At 42.6% G+C, this 17,863-nt stretch overlaps 1 protein-coding gene across 1 annotated transcript; it reads left to right on the top strand.

Annotated features, from left to right (window-relative positions):
- The first annotated feature begins 1,866 nt into the window (after window positions 1-1,866).
- prkcg (protein kinase C, gamma) lies at window positions 1,867-17,655 on the top strand. The gene is made up of 16 exons (XM_078252688.1): window positions 1,867-2,108; window positions 5,031-5,062; window positions 5,176-5,258; window positions 6,189-6,300; window positions 7,136-7,264; window positions 7,376-7,532; window positions 7,931-8,132; window positions 9,282-9,479; window positions 11,322-11,495; window positions 11,857-11,948; window positions 12,415-12,477; window positions 12,642-12,780; window positions 13,866-13,946; window positions 14,129-14,236; window positions 15,375-15,515; window positions 16,337-17,655. Exons 1-16 carry the CDS (start codon window positions 1,867-1,869, stop codon window positions 16,496-16,498), a joined length of 2,115 nt encoding a protein of 704 aa, XP_078108814.1. The 3' UTR covers window positions 16,499-17,655.
- The last annotated feature ends 208 nt before the right edge of the window (window positions 17,656-17,863 follow it).

Below are 17,863 nucleotides of genomic sequence, written 5' to 3'. Positions count from 1 at the left end.
AAACTCCATGACTTATAACTGTTTATTTCCTGTTTTAGCTGCACTTAACTAGCCATTTCTTTCGCTCTCCACCTCTAAAGCGCTCTTTTCTTCCAGACTGGATACTCTTTCTCTTCTCCTTTCCTTGCTCCGTCTGGCACAAGGGGAAGTGAGATTCAAACAGTTGGCGCTTGCCTGTCCATACTGTATTGGTGGTGGCAAAATGGCAGCTTCTGTCTCATCCGTCCTCCTTCCTCTACCTCCCTCACCCTCTCCTGAGAGAAGTAACCCAGATTTCAAAATGAATCGCTGCCTGGTCCCCTCAATCATTTTCTCTCTCTCTCTCTCTCTCTCTCTCTCTCTCTCTCTCTCTCTCTCTCTCTCTCTCTCTCTCTCTCTCTCCCTCTCTTTCCATCTCTCATCCTCTTCTTAGTAAAAACAGAATCAATCTTGGAAAGAGAATACCACCTCTCTATCTCGTCCTCCTCCTCACCCTGCCTCTGGGTTAACGGATATATAACACTTTACTCTTCTATCTTTGGTTCCTAGAAAGCTTGAATCTCCTGAAACGCTTGTTGCTTTTGCTTTTGTTGTAATAGGTTTTTCTTTTCTTTTTTTCTTTTTTACATTTTGGCTGATTCTTTTCTAATTACCACAGCACTACTTTGCTCGGTCTTTTCTTCCCATCGCTCTTTTTTTTTTAGGTGACCAGCTACAGGTGTGACACCTTAGCCTTTCTTTTTAAGTGAGCCAAACGAGGCGAAGAAAGGGGGAGAGGAAGAGAAGAAAGCTGTTGTTTAGTCAAGCCTTTCTTTCTAAATCACCACAAATTCAGGTATTGTGTCTTTGTTGTCTTTGCTGTATGGGTTTGCCCACATTTTCAGAACATATTTTCTTCTTGTCCTTACTTTTACTAATTTCTGATCACTGTGCCTTTTTTTTCCCATTCTCCTTATTCAACCTTTTTGATTGATTTACTTCTGCTTCTTTTCTGAGACACCATCATTTCATTACATTTCTTTCTGGCATGTTTCTTTTTTAGCCACAAGGTTATTTATTTATTCATTAAATCTCTGTTGGTGTTTCATATATCATTTAGTAGTGTGCAACTCTTGCACCGCAATCTCTTCAGCTAATTTGCCATTTTGCTCTTTTTCCAGAGCATCTCATTCCCTATAGACATATACATAATATTCTGGTCCAAACTTTACTTCTAAAGTGGGACTAATTGCTAATAAGGGCAGGCAGGAAGTTGAGATTGGATACAGGCTCTAATTTTGGAGCAGGTGGTGGGGGTGTTTTTGACATGGCAACAGGAGGCACAGTTGACATGATGACCAGGGGGTGGAGGGTTATCCGTTCTGCCAGGGGGATGGATATATAAGGGGTACAGCAAGAGGGAGATGTAGGTAAAATGGACAGGTAATATGTGGGACACACAGTGAGTTACACTAATCGTTCAGCGTCTCCAAACGCGTCTCAGAGTCTCTTAGGAGAGTTCTTTCTCCGTATGTGAATTAACCTCCCTGTCTCCCTCATTACACCTCTCTTTCTTCTATCACTCTCACTCTTGTCGCTTTCCCTGTGCTCCCCCCCATCTTCTTCTGCACTTCCGGTCCTTTCTCGATCTTTCTCTCGATCACGTCACTCCATTACTGCTCCCTACATCCATGTGCCATTAATACAACTCCTGTTGCTACCATGACCCATTACACTTTTCATCCCTCCTTCTCCCGCTCCCTCTCCCTGTTCTTGCCTCCTCCTCTCCTCCATCTCCCATGTTCAAGGTCTTTCGCCTGTACAACTGTATACCCTCCGTACTGACACTCATCATCCATTCCCCCTCTCCCTCCCCCTCTCTTCTTTCTACTGTATCCTCCAGGCATCATGTCGACTCCGATCTCCCCTTCCCCCTCCCTCTCCCCATTGACACTGGCCTCCCCTACATCGGCAACCTCCCCCGGTGCCTCCCCTCTGCCCTCGCCCCTCTCTCCTCCACCCCGGGTGCCTGTGTTCCAGAGGAAGGGAGCGCTCAAACACAAGAGGATTGTTGAGGTGAAAGACCACCAGTTCACTGCCCGCTTCTTCAAACAGCCCACCTTCTGCAGCCACTGCACTGACTTTATCTGGTACAGTAGCACACAAACACAAACACACACAGCTGCACTTTTAAAGAGAAACCAACCCGGCAGGTCATAAGCCGCCTTCTCAGGCATCCCACTACTCCATCTGAAACTGACTTTCTCTGCACATGTTCTCTCTTTCACCAGATTCAGCTGCCAGCTAGAGAAACAGCCTACACTCTGTAACCACACTGACCTGATCTGATCACATAACCTCACCTCCACACTGCAGCCCACACAATACAGGAGTTACTTTAGGAACTTCATGTACGCACACAAATGCAGACACACATACTGCATGCACACAAGCAAGATTTCAATCAGGAAAGAGTTTTTTTTCTACTATGAATGCTTGCAGAAAGTAACAGTACATGCAAACATGCACAAACACACATCTTTACTGTAACACGTCACTTCCATAAAGTCTCCCAAGGACAGATTAAAACAAGATATTCTAACTTTTTATTCTTCATTAGGTCCCGCCACCATTAGTGTTATTTTTCAGACTTTGGAAAGCTCCACCTAAGCCACAAAAGACATTATGGCCGAGCCTGTGGTTTTCACAGGCCAAGTTCTCATAACGAGTAAACTGAACTATCATACATACAATCGGTGGAGTGGACTACAGACCTAGCTACAGTAAATATCTTTTAAACTGCTGAAGTTTACACTTGTCACTGTCTTTTTTTATAGATAAACTGAAGGATTTTAGTGCTCCTTTGTGAGTTTAGAAAAGTATTTTACTTCTTAAGCTATATAAGCCATTTAATAATGATGGGAGAAATAATGCCAAAAATGGAAAACGAGAAATTTGGAAACACAAAAAGCTGCTCATGCTGATGTTTTGCTAATGTTGATGTTTTGGAGATACACAGTTTTCACAGGACAAGGATTATAATCTTAATCTTAATCTGCAAAGTATTTACAGCTAAATGCAGAGGGAAAATATTCTATTGGGGAGGCAGTGTAAACAAAAAGAAAAGAAAATAAATTGTTTAATATAGTACCAGTGCCTCATACTAAAGTACAGTACTTGAGTAAATGTATGACCTCTGACATGCAGGCATATAGGTGTTCATGTTAAAATGTCCATACACACAACCATGCAGAGAGCTTTTTCTGTCCAGTGAAGCTATTGTGTATAGTGTGTGTGTGTGTGTGTGTGTGTGTGTGTGTGTGTGTGTGTGTGTGTGTGTGTGTGTGTGTGTGTGTGTGTGTGTGTGTGTGTGTGTGTGTGGACATATGGTGGTGGTGTATGTCGGATGCAGGGCAGTGCATGTGCCAGCAGCCTCTGGGTAGCTTTCAGGACATTTCTCCAACTGGCTCCTGTCTTGGCTGCAGTAGCAGCACTTAGTTCAGGGTGAAAACTCTTTTCCTTCACACAGGATGTCAGAGCAGCAGCTCTCAACCTGGGTGTGGTAGCCCCTGGTGGAGGATTGATAGATTAATTAAAGACTAAGAAAAAAAAGTGACACTTGTGTCACAGTTCAATGTGTGTTTGGAGTCAGTGACCTGCTGATCTCAAGTGTTATAAGGTAAAATCACTGGACCATACAATGATATTCTTTAAACTGATCTAGAGACAGATCCAACAGGCCTTTTTCACAGCAGACATTTTGACTTAGCATAGTAGGAAAAGCATGGATGTTACTAATATAATTAACAATGGATCAGTTGTATGCATGTGTCCCATTAAGCCATGACAGTGTGACAGTGGACCAACATGCACAATACCAGGACCCTGAAAATGAAGCTGCCAAATGGAATTCAGCCATGATTAATTTTATACTGTGACATGTAAAAAAAACTTCATCAGTAAATAAGGCCTTTTGCGAAGACCTCTTAAAATGAATTGTAATTTCTCTTTAATATATTCTTTGCAATTTTTAGTTAATACTTTATCAGTCCAGCATGGTTGTGAGTATTCTGGTCAGTTTTATAGAGTTTTTTGAATGTTTTGAATGTTATATATTATATTTAAAAAAAAGAATTTTTTTTATTAATTGCATACGTTTTCAAAGCATTACATTTAAAATGCAGTGAATTCCCTGTGATATCTGGCCAGCAAGCAACACTGTTGAATCTCTCCAAACCCATTCCTGACTCTGTAATGCTCTCTGCTGGTCAAAAAGCAGAACTGGGCCTCATACACAAAGACTGCTGCCAACAGAGACTTCTGTTGAATGCTGATCAAGGATCAGATTACCCTCTGCAACCCTGTCTTTAATTATTACTCAGCCAGATGGTGAACTGATTTTAGATCAGTGATTGTGGTCAGTTTCCTATGAACCCCTGGGCCTCTCCAGTATGATTGTGGAGGAGCTCTCGGCAGTGTCTTGTTTGTCTGCCATTCTAATCAAAACTTGATTCAGAGCAGGCAAGCCGCTGAGTGGACTCTTTAGTCAATCAATGGCTTTAATTATTCAATTAAAGCTCTAAGGAGACACTGGAAACTAGCGAACACCGCAGTTCTGGAAACTGTTTTTGAATTAAATTGTGTTTACCTGTGTGTGTGTGTGTGTGTGTGTGTGTGTGTGTGTGTGTGTGTGTGTGTGTGTGTGTGTGTGTGTGTGTGTGTGTGTGTGTGTGTGTGTGACAATGATTGACACCACTTGACCTGGTCAGCAGTGTGGCTTAGAGAGGAAAGACACTCAAACTTCCCACATAATGACTTTGTTTATCATGATGGCAGCCTCTAACACGGCTAATGGTGTTTGTTTTTTGATGAGACAGAGTTTGTTCTCAACTAGTGCCTGAATGTGTTTTGGTCTTAATACAGGATGGAATAATGCAACACTATCTCAGCACTATCTCAGTCTTGGAAGCCTTATCTATTCTCCCATGGCTGGGAAACACATAATGTTTCACCTTAAAGAGGAGTAGAGAAGATTGTATTTGTGTCTTAATCCATGTGCCTTTTTCATTTAGGGGCATCGGCAAACAGGGATTCCAATGTCAAGGTAACGATAAACCCGCTGTTATTGTCTTTTTCCACAGTATTTTATCTTCTCAGATGATTTTCTCAGTGTGACTGATTCATTTTTGAGGATATTTTCCCTTGCGTTTCCTCTAGTTTGCAGTTTTGTGGTCCACAAAAGATGTCACGAATTTGTCACCTTTACTTGTCCTGGCTCTGTGGCGGGCCCCAGACCAGAAGTGAGCAGATGTGTCAGCGTATTCATTACTTTCACTTTTATTTTCCTCCTTTTCCTCTCAATTTCTTGTTTTCCATTTTAGTCGAGATTTAGCCTGTCATCATCGTATTTAGCCATCCGCTCAGTGCCAGGAGCATGTGTGCATGACTCATCCGTCAATCTGTGCATCCTTTGCATCGCGCATCTGTGACGTCTGCACTCATGGCATGTCATCTTACAAGGCCTCAGAGATGCAGCGAGTTGAAGATAGAGAGTGGGGGAGATGCAGGTGGAGGGGCTGATAAGAGGGAGCATTAGAGGGTGGAGAGAGCAACATACTACTCAGTCTTCCTCTCTGTGGCATTTTGAGGATTTCAGGGAGATTTGTTTTTTGTGAACCTTTTTTCTTCTTCTGCCAGCCAAATAAACTGCCTCAGAAATTAGGTCAAGGGGATCATGTGTGTAACAGTGTGTGAGTGTTTGAGTGAAAAAAAGGATGAGAGAGTGAAGGAACACACACAGGAGAAACAGGGTGACAGTGTTTTTAAATAGCGGCTCAGAGGGAAAGAAGTTTGGGAGAAGGTGGTGTGTGGAGAGTGGTGGTGGGGTCTGATGAGCTGTAAAGAGATAAAAAATGATTCATCTCTCTCTGCACAGTACACACACACACACACACACACACACACACACACACACACACACACACACACACACTACATACACTCACACACAGCCTTGCCGAGATGCACTCTCATTTATATGTCCTCTCCCAGTGGAGAAATCTAATTGGCTTGTGCATGAATACCCCACAACATATCTCCACTAATCATACTCATGCAGTTTGTGTGTAAATGTGTGTGTGTTTACAGTTTCTTCCATGGTCACGCTGTGTCTGTGTGTGTGTGTGTGTGTGTGTGTGTTCTCAATGCAGATTGTTTCTGTTGTATTTCAGGACCTGAAGAGTCAGCACACATTTAAAGTCCACACTTACTCCAGTCCCACCTTCTGCGACCACTGTGGCTCGCTGCTGTACGGCCTCATACACCAGGGCATGAAATGTGGCTGTGAGTTTCACCACATATAACAAATGTGTAATAAATCTGTGCATGTACTTTGTGTTGTGGAGACGGGAATCAGTTAACACAAGCACATTGTTGGGACTCACCTTCCAGCTAGGGAAATAAAGCTGGTCCTGACCAAATTAGTGTTATGTTAGAGTTGACTTTGATAAGTTTATGTTTAGGGTATTTTGGGAAATATGCTTATTCACTTTCTTGCAGAGAATTCGATGAGGAGATTGGCAACCAGCGGAGACTCCAGGAAGTGACTAGTGCCTGGCGAAGAAATAGTCTAAAACATAACCCCCTATAAAACCACAACTAGTCCGTTTTTTTACCCACCAAACAAATGAGATATGGGGTGTTATTTAGTGAGCTTTAGAGTTGCTGGTTTGTTACCATCAGACAGAGGCAGGCTAGCTATATTCCCCCTGTTTCCAGTCTTTATGCTAAGCTAAGCTAACAGGCTCCTGGTTGTATAGCTATAATTATAGGTAAGACATGACAGTTGTATCAGTTTTCTGATCCTACTATTGACAAAAAAAAAGCGAATAAGTGTATTTCTCAAAATGTCAAGCTGTTCCTTTAAGGTTAGGATCAGGGTAGGGGTTAGGCAGTCTCCGAGGTTATAAATATAAGTCAATGCAATAGCTTAAAGTGACAAAAAAAAGACGTGTTTTTTTTGTTTTTTTTGCCTTTATTTCACAATCCGTGTGATAGACATTTCATTTATAGGAAACATTTGATAATTTTTAACTTGCTATTTATCTAATTACCGTTTTTGACACCTATGCATGCGTTTGTTCATACTTTCTACGTATGTGTATCTTTGTACTGTAAGGTTGTGACATGAACGTCCATCGACGGTGTGAGACCAGTGTTCCCAGTCTCTGTGGCCAAGACCACACAGAGAAGAGAGGGAGGATCCACCTGACTGTCAGAGGAGAGACGGAGGATGTCTATGTCACAGGTGAGGGGACCAGCTGGATCATGGGAAGTGTTTTAAAAGAAATAGTAGGATTACACAGGCAATGAAGGATTTTTTCTCTCTGTGCTTTCTTTTATTCTACTTTCTCTTCAGTGCGGGAGGCTCGTAACCTGATGCCCATGGATCCAAACGGCCTGTCAGACCCGTATGTTAAACTGAAATTGATTCCAGACCCGAAGAGCCACAGCAAACAGAAGACCAAGACCATCCGCTCAACACTTAATCCCGTCTGGAATGAGAGTTTCACCTTGTGAGTCCTTGTGAACTTTAATCCAAGGTGGAAAATGTACTTGGGTCTGAGACAAAATGTGCTTTAATTAGAGTAAAATGTCCCAGAAATTGGAATTATTGAGTCATAAAAAGGGACCCTAAAAAACAAATATTAGAGGGTAGAAAATAAGAATGATGCTCCCTGAGTATATGCAGCTTATTGTACATCAACGGTGTTAATATTTCATCCTTTACTACCTTTATGTTTGCATTTTTAAGTTAGGATATTTGGAAAATGCCTTAGGAATCTGAAAATTGTCACAAAGGTGAAAAAATAAGAAAAACAATCATTACCTTCTGTGTCTTTGTGCCTTGTGTTGCTTACACAGTGAGCTTACTCTCCCCAGTGAATTAGAGTTTTTGTGTTTGTCTCTCCAGCTCAGTGCGCGGTCACCAGTGGGACAGGCGTCTGTCTGTGGAGGTATGGGACTGGGACCGCACGTCCAGGAACGATTTCATGGGAGCGCTGTCATTCGGAGTGAGTGAGATCTTCAGGCGTCCTATCAGCGGCTGGTTCAAACTCCTCGCCCAAGATGAGGGAGAATACTATAACATCCCTGTGCCCGACCCAGATCTGCAGGTAGGAAACTTACTCCAGTACGGACGGGAAAAAAGCTATTGATCCTCATGTTGAACAAAAAGTAGTCTTGCATTGCCAGGCCTATCTTCACAGCGCTGCAGAGTAAGGTCTGGCTACACCACACATACTGTACATTCTGGGATAGGAGAAAAAAAACTCCCTGGGTTGTTTTCATTTCTTTGAACCAATCACAATCATTTTAGGCGGCGCTTAGCTCTGGACGCAACAACTGTGGCTCTGCGAAATAGTTTTGGGAAGGAACTTGTTTTGGTGGAACATTTGCACCCTGCAAAAGAAGACACCACACAAAATATTAAATGAATTTAACTGCTCACACAATACAGTAGCGTGAGCTATTTAAATTAGCTGGATATATGGTTAAACGTAATTTGCTTTTACCAGTGTATCGCCGTGTGTACTTCCATCCACAGCAATCCCCACCAATCGGTCACAAAACTTCCCAGTTAGAGAGTAGATGCCGTAAACATATTCTTTGTAAATCTTTACAATTGTTCCTGAAAGAACCAAGCAGACCTGCCTTGTAGCATGATCCAAATTTTCTTCAAAACTTGCCATTTTCATAGTGAAGCTTGCTAGCTTGTTTGTTGTTGTTTCCTGAAGCGAAGGGAGTTTGAGAACGGCAGCACACAGAGAGCGGAAGGCGAGGGACATCTAGCACAGGCAATTATTCTGGAAATGTTCTTCTGTTGATCCAGACTAAACAAAAAGCAACCTGTAACTAGAGCAGCCCTTGATGTTTTTTCCATGCTAATGACCGTTTATTCTAAGGCCTCGGCCTTTATCAGCTTATAATTACCTACATCAAATAAACAGCTGCAACAGCTCACACTGGGTCAGGATCTTGAACTGTCCCTCCCTATTCTATCTGAGAAAAAAACACAGAAGATTTATGTCTGGTGTTGTCGCTAAATACACTCTGTCTCCACCAGGGTGCAGGATTGTTCTGCCTGACTGTAATCCAAAACTAGGGGTAGGAAGGAGTTTGGTTTGTTGGTCAGGTTTTGTGTGTGTGTGTGTGTGTGTGTGTGTGTGTGTGTGTGTGTGTGTGTGCGTGCGTGCGTGCGTGCGTGCGCGCGCTGGACTGCATCCACTCAATCATCTCTCAACTCTCCTTCTACGATTCTCCAGGAGCCTCAGCCAGACGGCACAACACCCTCTCTGCCTCAAGCACTACCTGCCGCGCTGTCTGAACCATTCCCTGCGGCCCTGTCCCCAACCCCTGTATCATCCTGCCCACCAGTCCACACCCCAGGCCCTGCCAAAGTCAAAGTGGGCATCCTTGACTTCAACTTCCTCATGGTGCTGGGCAAAGGCAGCTTTGGCAAGGTAAACACAGCAGCCGCTGAGACGAAATGTCATCTTCTCTACATACAATCAGCGCCTCTGATCCAACAGCTGTAGGTGATATCAAATAGGCTGTTCATGCTGAAAACAGCAAATATTATTCCTGGCTTTAAATAATATCTTCTATTGATGGACTTGACCTTAAAGTGGCATTTCATACAGCAGCTTGTGGGTGGAATTTCTTTGTAGAAAAAATCCCTTTCTTACTAACATGCTCATTGTCTCTGCCAAATGATTAATTTAACCCTTAGCTTCTTTTGTGTTGTCAGCAGTCGTGAGCTCAGGCTGGCTGGCTTCCTACATGCCACACAGTCCTCCTGGAGGTCTTCATTTCAAGGGAGACTCTGCTCTCCATTTTCTCTTTAATTCCCCAGTAGATGAGGCATAATGAAGAGGGTGGAGTTTTGAGTCCTTCTTCCTCCTCTGAAATCCCCCTGTGCTGTTTCATAACTGTCAGATGAGAGTCTACAGAGGACAGGAGAAATAGACTCGACTTACATAAGATGTGAGAAAAAAGAAAACGACCCAAGAAAAGGAGACACAGACCCCGGGGCTGCAGAGTGAGGGAGAGTGAAACTAAGATAGATAGGAAAAGGAGAAGATTTCTGTGACACAATGACCAAAAGGAAGTGGGATAACAAGACCGGAAAAGAGGGAAAAGTACATGTGATTGTGTTAGTAAGATTCGTAATATTCTGAAGAGGTATGAGTCCCATTTTTTATGCAAGTTAGTTAGAAACCACGGGAAAGTGCCGGAGACAAGATCACTCGGTGACTCAGTTCATCAACGGCACTGCACACATACACACACACACATACACACACACATACACATACACACAGCCTTCTACACAAGCAGCTTTGTGTAGTCACATTGATTTCTGAAAAATGACACCATGTAATTTTCGCTACTATTCACAACTATTTGAAAGTAAAATGAGATCCCCACTTGCCAGTGACAATTACAGCACAGCGCTGCAGGTTGCAAGACAATTTCAAGCAGTGTTGTTGTCAGCACTTTTCCAGTGCTCTTGACCATATCTTTCCCACGGACCACAGTAAAACCCAGGTCATTTGGCTCTCATTGTAGAAAATTATAGCATCATTAGCTTTCAGAGCAACCCACTAGCAGCCAATTTCGGGATTGAAGAAATAGTCGCTGAATGTGTTTTTAATGTCTGATAAAAAGTCTGCTTTGCTTTTTCATTATGACATTAACATGTTTTGAAATCTTCAGGCGGAGAGCAGCTTTGATTAAACATTGCCTCCGTTAGTTCACCATGTCGGGTAAATGTGCACAGTACTGAACTCGCTTAAGCATCTGTTCATATAATGTGATACCGTTCTTACCAGTACATGCATTTTTTAATACTAGACACTTTAAACAAGTCTTGGCTTAGCATGACACTTGATTCATGCACAAAATATTGCAAATCTGCCTCAAAAGCACATCATTTTTATTAAAACAGCAGAACTATTTTCCTCCTAACTAGAGCATCATGTCACTGATAACACAATGACCTAAAAATGATCAGTACTGGCAGCATTACAGTACATGCATAATTCTATGTATCTAAAGCTAGAAGTGAAGCTTTAGTGAGAGATGCATTTAAGACTTTGACGCAAAGAGTGCTGTTCTGTTAACTGTGTTAAGGAATTTGGAATTGAAAAATGCTCTTTTAGCAGACAGTGGGTGTAGTGTTTTCCATAAATAAACATTGGGTTTATTTATGGGCCTGAAGGTTTAAGTCGTGCACTAGCTGCTTTCAAATTCTTGTTCTTTGTTTTTACAAAACTTTCTCTTCTCTCTCTGTCTTCGTGCAGGTGCTGCTGGCAGAGGAGCGAGGCAGCGAGCGTCTGTTCGCCGTGAAGGTGTTGAAGAAAGACGTTCTCTACCAGGACGAGGACATGGAGAGCGCCCTGGTGGAGAGGAGGGTTTTGGCGCTTTCCTCTCGCCCTCACTTCCTCACATCACTCTACTGCGCCTTCCAGACTGAGGTGTGTGTCGGTCTCATAGACTGTTGGTCGGTCTGTGTGTGTAGAAGAGTATACGGGGTCCTAAATGAACCCATAAACTTTCATTAAATTGTCCATAAACCTACCTGACATGTTGGCTGCGTAGTCCTCCCAGGAGTTGTTTCAGCAAAGGCTGCCTGAGATTTTCGATTAATAAATGAAATAATTAGTTTGCTTTCTTTAACAAGGGTCCTTGGTCCTGAAGGAGGTTTTAACAGATTGCTTTTTAATTTGGACAAGAGAGGTGATATATGTATGGAGAGTGTATGTGTGTGTCCATGTGTGTGTGTGTGTGTGTGTGTGTGTGTGTGTGTGTGTGTGTGTGTGTGTTTTGTTTCTGCAGGACCGTCTGTATTATGTAATGGAATACGTCAACGGAGGAGACCTGATGTTTCACATTCAGATAGTCGGCAAGTTCAAAGAGCCTCATGCAGCGTATGTAGTCAAAAAGCTCCTTTCTTTCACCTTTTAATTACAGTCCTCATCTACAGCTTCTCATTTTCTTTCTTTTATCCTCTGTTCCTTTACATACACACTCATCTCTTAGATTTGTTCATTATAGCTGGTGACTCATAAAAAGTCATCAACTCAAGTACCAGCCCTCTTCTCTTTCTCCCGACTTTCTCCTCCCACCAATCTCATCTTTCCATCTATATTTTCCCTCCTCCTGGCTGTTCATCTAATCAATATTCTTTGATCAATCATCTAAAACTAATTCTCACCCTGTTGCTCATATGCAGCTCTCTTTCTTTAATGCCTTTTATCTATTTGGTTTCTCTCCCTTTCATCACCCTCTTGAGCTCCCTTCTATCTTTTCTCGCTGAAAACCTTTGCCAATTTTTCAAAAGATAAAGCAACCAGTAGTGAGACCCAACCCACCCCCTTTTCTTTCTCCCTGCAGGTTTTATGCAGCAGAGATAGCAGTCGGACTCTTCTTCCTCCACAGCAAAGGCATCATCTACAGGTAGAGAAGTGGGCTGCTCATCTAACATGGCCTGGTTTGGCGCTGTCACTGCAGCACACAGACGTGACACAGATTTATCATGTCTTTTGTAGCTAATGACTGTTATAAAGATGTTATCTATCAAAATGATTCATACCTGTGTGATCTGTCTCCTCCTTTTTTAGGGATCTGAAGCTGGATAATGTGCTGCTTGACAGCGAGGGCCACATAAAGATAGCTGACTTCGGGATGTGCAGGGAGGGCATGTTAGAGGGCGACACCACGCACACTTTCTGCGGCACTCCTGACTACATCGCCCCCGAGGTACACCAAACCCACCTCTCACTTCGTGGTCCAGACCCCAACTCCTGAATTTCCCTCATTTGCTCCTTAAATCCCTCATTTCGCCTCGTTTCACCCCTGTCTTCCCCTCTTCAGTTGCTTGACCTGTTTTGCAGTTCTGCGAGACGGAAAGTTGTTTCACTGCAGCTCCTCTCATCTCCTCCGTCCTCTCTGACCTTGTCAGCATTTTTGAATAATTAACTTCACATGATTCAATTAGCAGTGATGTGTGCTTGTGCTCAGAGAACGTCACGATTGTCATTCAGAGACCTTGTATTACCAGTTTTACTTTCTCTTACTGCAATTGACTTAAGGCAATTAACTCCTGTGAGAGTAACACAAACCACTGAAAACTCATCTCAAAAGGATTTCATTGACGAGGATGCAAATTTTAGCCTGAAAACAGTGGAGGAGATTTTGCTTGACACCCTTTTGAAATGCTAAATAGCATAACTGTATGCTGTATAACGCTTACCGTACAAATTGTTTGAAATATGTGTGTGTGTGTGTGTGTGTGTGTGTGTGTGTGTGTGTGTGTGTGTGCGTGTGTGTGTGTGTGTGTGTGCGTGCGCGCGCATTTGTGTGTTAAGTAATCATTAACAAATACAATTCAGAGAAAGAGTGAAGGAGATATCCACTGTCTGGTTTATGGCCTTGTAGTAAACAGACCCAGTAGAAAGAGAAAGAGAAGATGTGACTGTCTTTGATACGTCTTTGATATTGTAATCCTTGCTATGGTACCCCTGGGTATCGACTCTCTTATGTAAACATTGATTCTCCTGCATCTGCCATTTTGGAAGAGATACAATATATTTCCCCAGGGGCTGGGAATTGTTCCCATGCAACACACAAATCCAAAGTCATGTGTTGATTATTTCTGAGCACATTCATACATTTATCCTCTCTAATACCATACTTTCCTCTCCCATTGCTTTTCACTCGGGCTGTCTCTGATAGCTGCATGCTGCGCTTTCGCTCACTCTCCCCCGTCTTCTGTCTACTTCCTTATCTCTGCATTGCCATTCTTCCCCTTTTATCTCCTCTCCTGTTCTCTCCATCCTTTTCAGATTGTGGCATATCAGCCCTATGATAAAGCAGTGGACTGGTGGTCCTATGGAGTACTGCTGTATGAAATGCTGGCAGGACAGGTAACACTCAGCTTAATCCTAACAATAGAGCCCTATGCACAGACACTTAAGCCTCTAGTGCTTGTCCTTTGTAATCACTTCAAAAGACTTTAAAGAGAACTTTAATTTCAATATATTTGCCCACAGGTCCTCATGGTTACTCTCTCTTTTTTTCTTCTTCTCTCTCTGTCTTTTCCTTCCAGCCACCATTTGATGGTATTGACGAGGATGAGCTGTTTCAGTCCATCATGGAACAGAGTGTCGTATACCCGAAAAATCTCTCTCGTGAAGCTGTTGCTATCTGCAAGGGAGTAAGATGCCATTCTTCTCACTCATATAACTGTTTGCACACAGACAATTAAGATCAATGCCAATGTAAATCAGAAATTACTTTCCAAAATATATTTAAAGAAATACAGCAAAGCTTAACCATTGTTGACTACTCAAAGGAATAGTTCAATATGTTAGGAAATATGCTTTATTTGCTGTGTTGTCGAGTTAGATGAGAAGATTGATCCATCGACCCATCGTCATCCGCTCGTCCGGGGTCGGGTCATGGGGGCAGTAGCTCCAGCAGGGGACCCAAAACTTCCCTTTCCCGAGCCACATTAACCAGCTCTGACTGGGCATTACCAAGGCATTCCCAGGCCAGGGTGGAGATATAATCTCTCCACCTACAGTACTCCTGGGTCTTCCTGAGGCCTCCTCCCAGCTGGACGAAGATTGATAGAGCCAGCAGCCATTAGCTTAGCTTAGCGTAAAGACTTGGAACAGGGGGAAACAGCTAGCCTGGCTCTGTCTGAAGGTAACATGAATCATCCTTTCAGTATCTCTAAAGCTCAGTAATTAACACATTGTGTCTTGTTTGTTTAATATACAGACAATAGTACAGTACATACAATTTGTGGTTTTACAGCAGGGTTTTGTGCCAGACTTCTTCTTGGCCGGGTGCAGTGATTTCCTGAAATCTTGTTGCCATGAAATACTCCTGCACCTGAACTCCCTTAAAATCACAAATAGTAATGTTTATACTTTGGATTTTGCCTGAGTTAAACAAATAAGATAAAAATATGTTAATTAGTGAGCTTTCAAAGTGCTAATAGGCAAATTTTGTAAACTTCGGACAGAGCCAAGCTAGCTGTTTCCCCCTGTTTCCAATCTTTATGCTTAGCTGCTGGCTCTAGCTTCATACTTAGCAGACTTATACAAGAGTAATATCAATCTTCTTATTTAACTCAACAAGAAAGTGAATAGGTGCACACACAAAATCAATATACCTAAATGTAAATCAGAAAAAGGAAATAACATTACCTCATATAACATTTATAATACATTTAAATAATATTGAGTTCGAATTGCAGAGCAGGTATAATTCACCTGTATCCCATGATTACCACAATATTTTTCTTTTCTTTTTCCTTCCCTCCTTTTTCTTCACTCTTTCCCAAGCTCCTGACGAAGCACCCGGCCAAGCGTCTGGGTGGAGGACAGGATGGAGAGAGAGAAATCAGGGAGCATCCATTCTTCTGCTGGATTGACTGGGACCGTCTGGAGAGACTGGAGATCCCGGCGCCCTTCAAACCCAGAACTGTCAGTTGAACAGATGGACTACAGATTCTTTTTTCTTTCTTTCTTTCTGTCTTTCTTTCTTTCTTTCTGTCTTTCTTTCTTTCTTTCTTTCTTTCTTTCTTTCTTTTTTTCCTCTGTCTCTGTCTTTCCAAAGACACTTTTAGGATATTGAAACAGTCACTTTCTTCCATCTGTCTCCTCTCTCTCAAACTCCCACGCTTTCCCTCATTTCCCTGCATGCGTCCTCTCTCAGCCGTCCTCATTGTGTTTGCCATTTCATCCCCTCTTCTTCTCTCTGTTCAAATGGCCTTGTCCCTCCCTCCCTCTACCCTGTTCCCCTCTTGTTTCTCTCTTTCATCACCTCTGCTGGTTCCTAGAGATGGGCTTTGAGGATCAGACAGTCCAGTTATAACATACAGAACCCCCTGACCTTGAGGTCCTGCCTACTCCTCCCATATGCAAATATATGTCATCATTAGCCTGCTACACGCCAGTTTGTGGCCCGCTGGCCAATGGTGAGGTGTGCCTTGAGTGAGCTGAGTATGCTCAGGGGTTAGAGGCCAGGCCCATTAGCCAAATGAGAATCATATCATCCAGCACAATGGCTGTCAAGGAGCAGGAAAGGAGACGTGAGCAGCTTCCTTCCTGCAGTAGGTGTGGTAGAGAGCTCCTTCGAGAGAAAACAAGGGTGTGGGTGAGAAAAAGAGATACGTAGGTGGAGTCTTTTTATAATTTGGCTTCTCTTATGTCTTTTTTCAGGAGGAGGGTGAGGGTGTCTATGCAATCAGTAATCATCACAAATGTGTGGATGTGCATGCTAATCTTCTCCTTTTCTTCATCAGGGTGGAAGAAAAGGTGAAAACTTCGACAAGTTCTTCACAGCAGCTCCACCAGCTCTCACTCCCTCTGACCCGGATATACTAGCAGCCATCAACCTGGAAGACTTCCAGGGCTTCACCTTCCAAAACCCAGACTTTGCCCCCTCGCCTCTCACCGCTGTTTAAAAATGGCTTCTCCACTTGCAAACATTTCTCTCTGAGGGTACACAAAATACCCTGGTAATCCCCCTAATAGTATTTTATAACAAAGAATTTGAACATGAGAGCTAGCAACGAGTATTAAAGACACCTCTCATAACCAAATTCTGACGTTTACATGAAAATGCCAAGACACCTTTATATTCATGCACTCTCTTTGATGCATGTATTATATCGATTGATAGTCACAGAATATGTTGCAGCAATGCAAACAAAGCCAGTATTATGCTTTAGATTTCCATCTTAGAGTTTTTTTCGAAGACATCCCTTAATTTGATATAAGAGTATTGTAGTATGAACTCGAGAAATAAATCTCTTTTGCATGCAGTGTTTTAGAATGATTTGCTTTGACACACTAGTTTCCAGAGTTGTAGATTATCCAAGGAAATATACCAGTGTAACTTTACAACCAATTTATTTAAAGAAAGATTTTGTTACTCTGATTAGAATCATCTTGTGTATTGAGAAGCTGTATTTTACAAAACAAATACTAGTCAGGTTTTTCTCATACAGCTCTACAGGCCAGATAGCAGGCAAAATATGTCACTTTTTAATCATTTTACAGTTCATGAATACAAAAATGTTTCTTAGCAGGTCAAATACATTTATACACAGTACAGTAATTCAGCATCAGAAGCACTATATTGTGTCTTTCTAAATATCTATCTCACTCTATGTGTGTGTGTGTGTGTGTGTGTGTGTGTGTGTGTGTGTGTGTGTGTGTGTGTGTGTGTGTGTGTGTGTGTGTGTGTGTGTGTGTGTGTGTGAGAGAGTGTTGACACTTTGATGATGCAAACTGAGCAAGTAGCCTTTTTTATTCATTAGACTGGCATCCTGTGGAAGAGCTCAGTGAGGTTCCTCTGGCCTGGCCTGAACTCTCAGTTTAACGTCACACCGGTGACCTCAGACGAACCACAGTGATGCTGAAACAATGCACCAGGCACGATGTGACAGTTAATGTAGGCTGCAGTGCTGCCTCACCCCAGCTCATGCCCACTCTGCCTGGCTCTATTGTCACTGGGAGGAAGCCCTCACATCACTGCCACAGTTTGGGCTGCATCATCTTTTATTCACATGATTTTTTTTCTCTAATATTCTTGAGCAAGCTGCGGGCCTACAGTATCTGTGCTCCTTAATGACATCATACAACACTAAAATATGTATTTGCAATTTAGAAAATATGCCTCTTAATAATGTTTTCAAGAAGCTTGTACAGATACCGTACAAGTATTATTTTCGTGGTGTATACCATGAAGCTTTTTGCTGTGTAATGACGTACTCCCAGCATTGATTAGGCGTAATTAAAAGTGAGGCTCACTGGGACTGTTCAAT

Source organism: Sander vitreus, chromosome 6, assembly GCF_031162955.1.
Source record: "Sander vitreus isolate 19-12246 chromosome 6, sanVit1, whole genome shotgun sequence".
In the NCBI taxonomy this organism is placed as follows: domain Eukaryota; kingdom Metazoa; phylum Chordata; class Actinopteri; order Perciformes; family Percidae; genus Sander; species Sander vitreus.
Note: the sequence above shows the minus strand (reverse complement) of the source record. Positions and strands in the feature narration are given on the sequence as shown.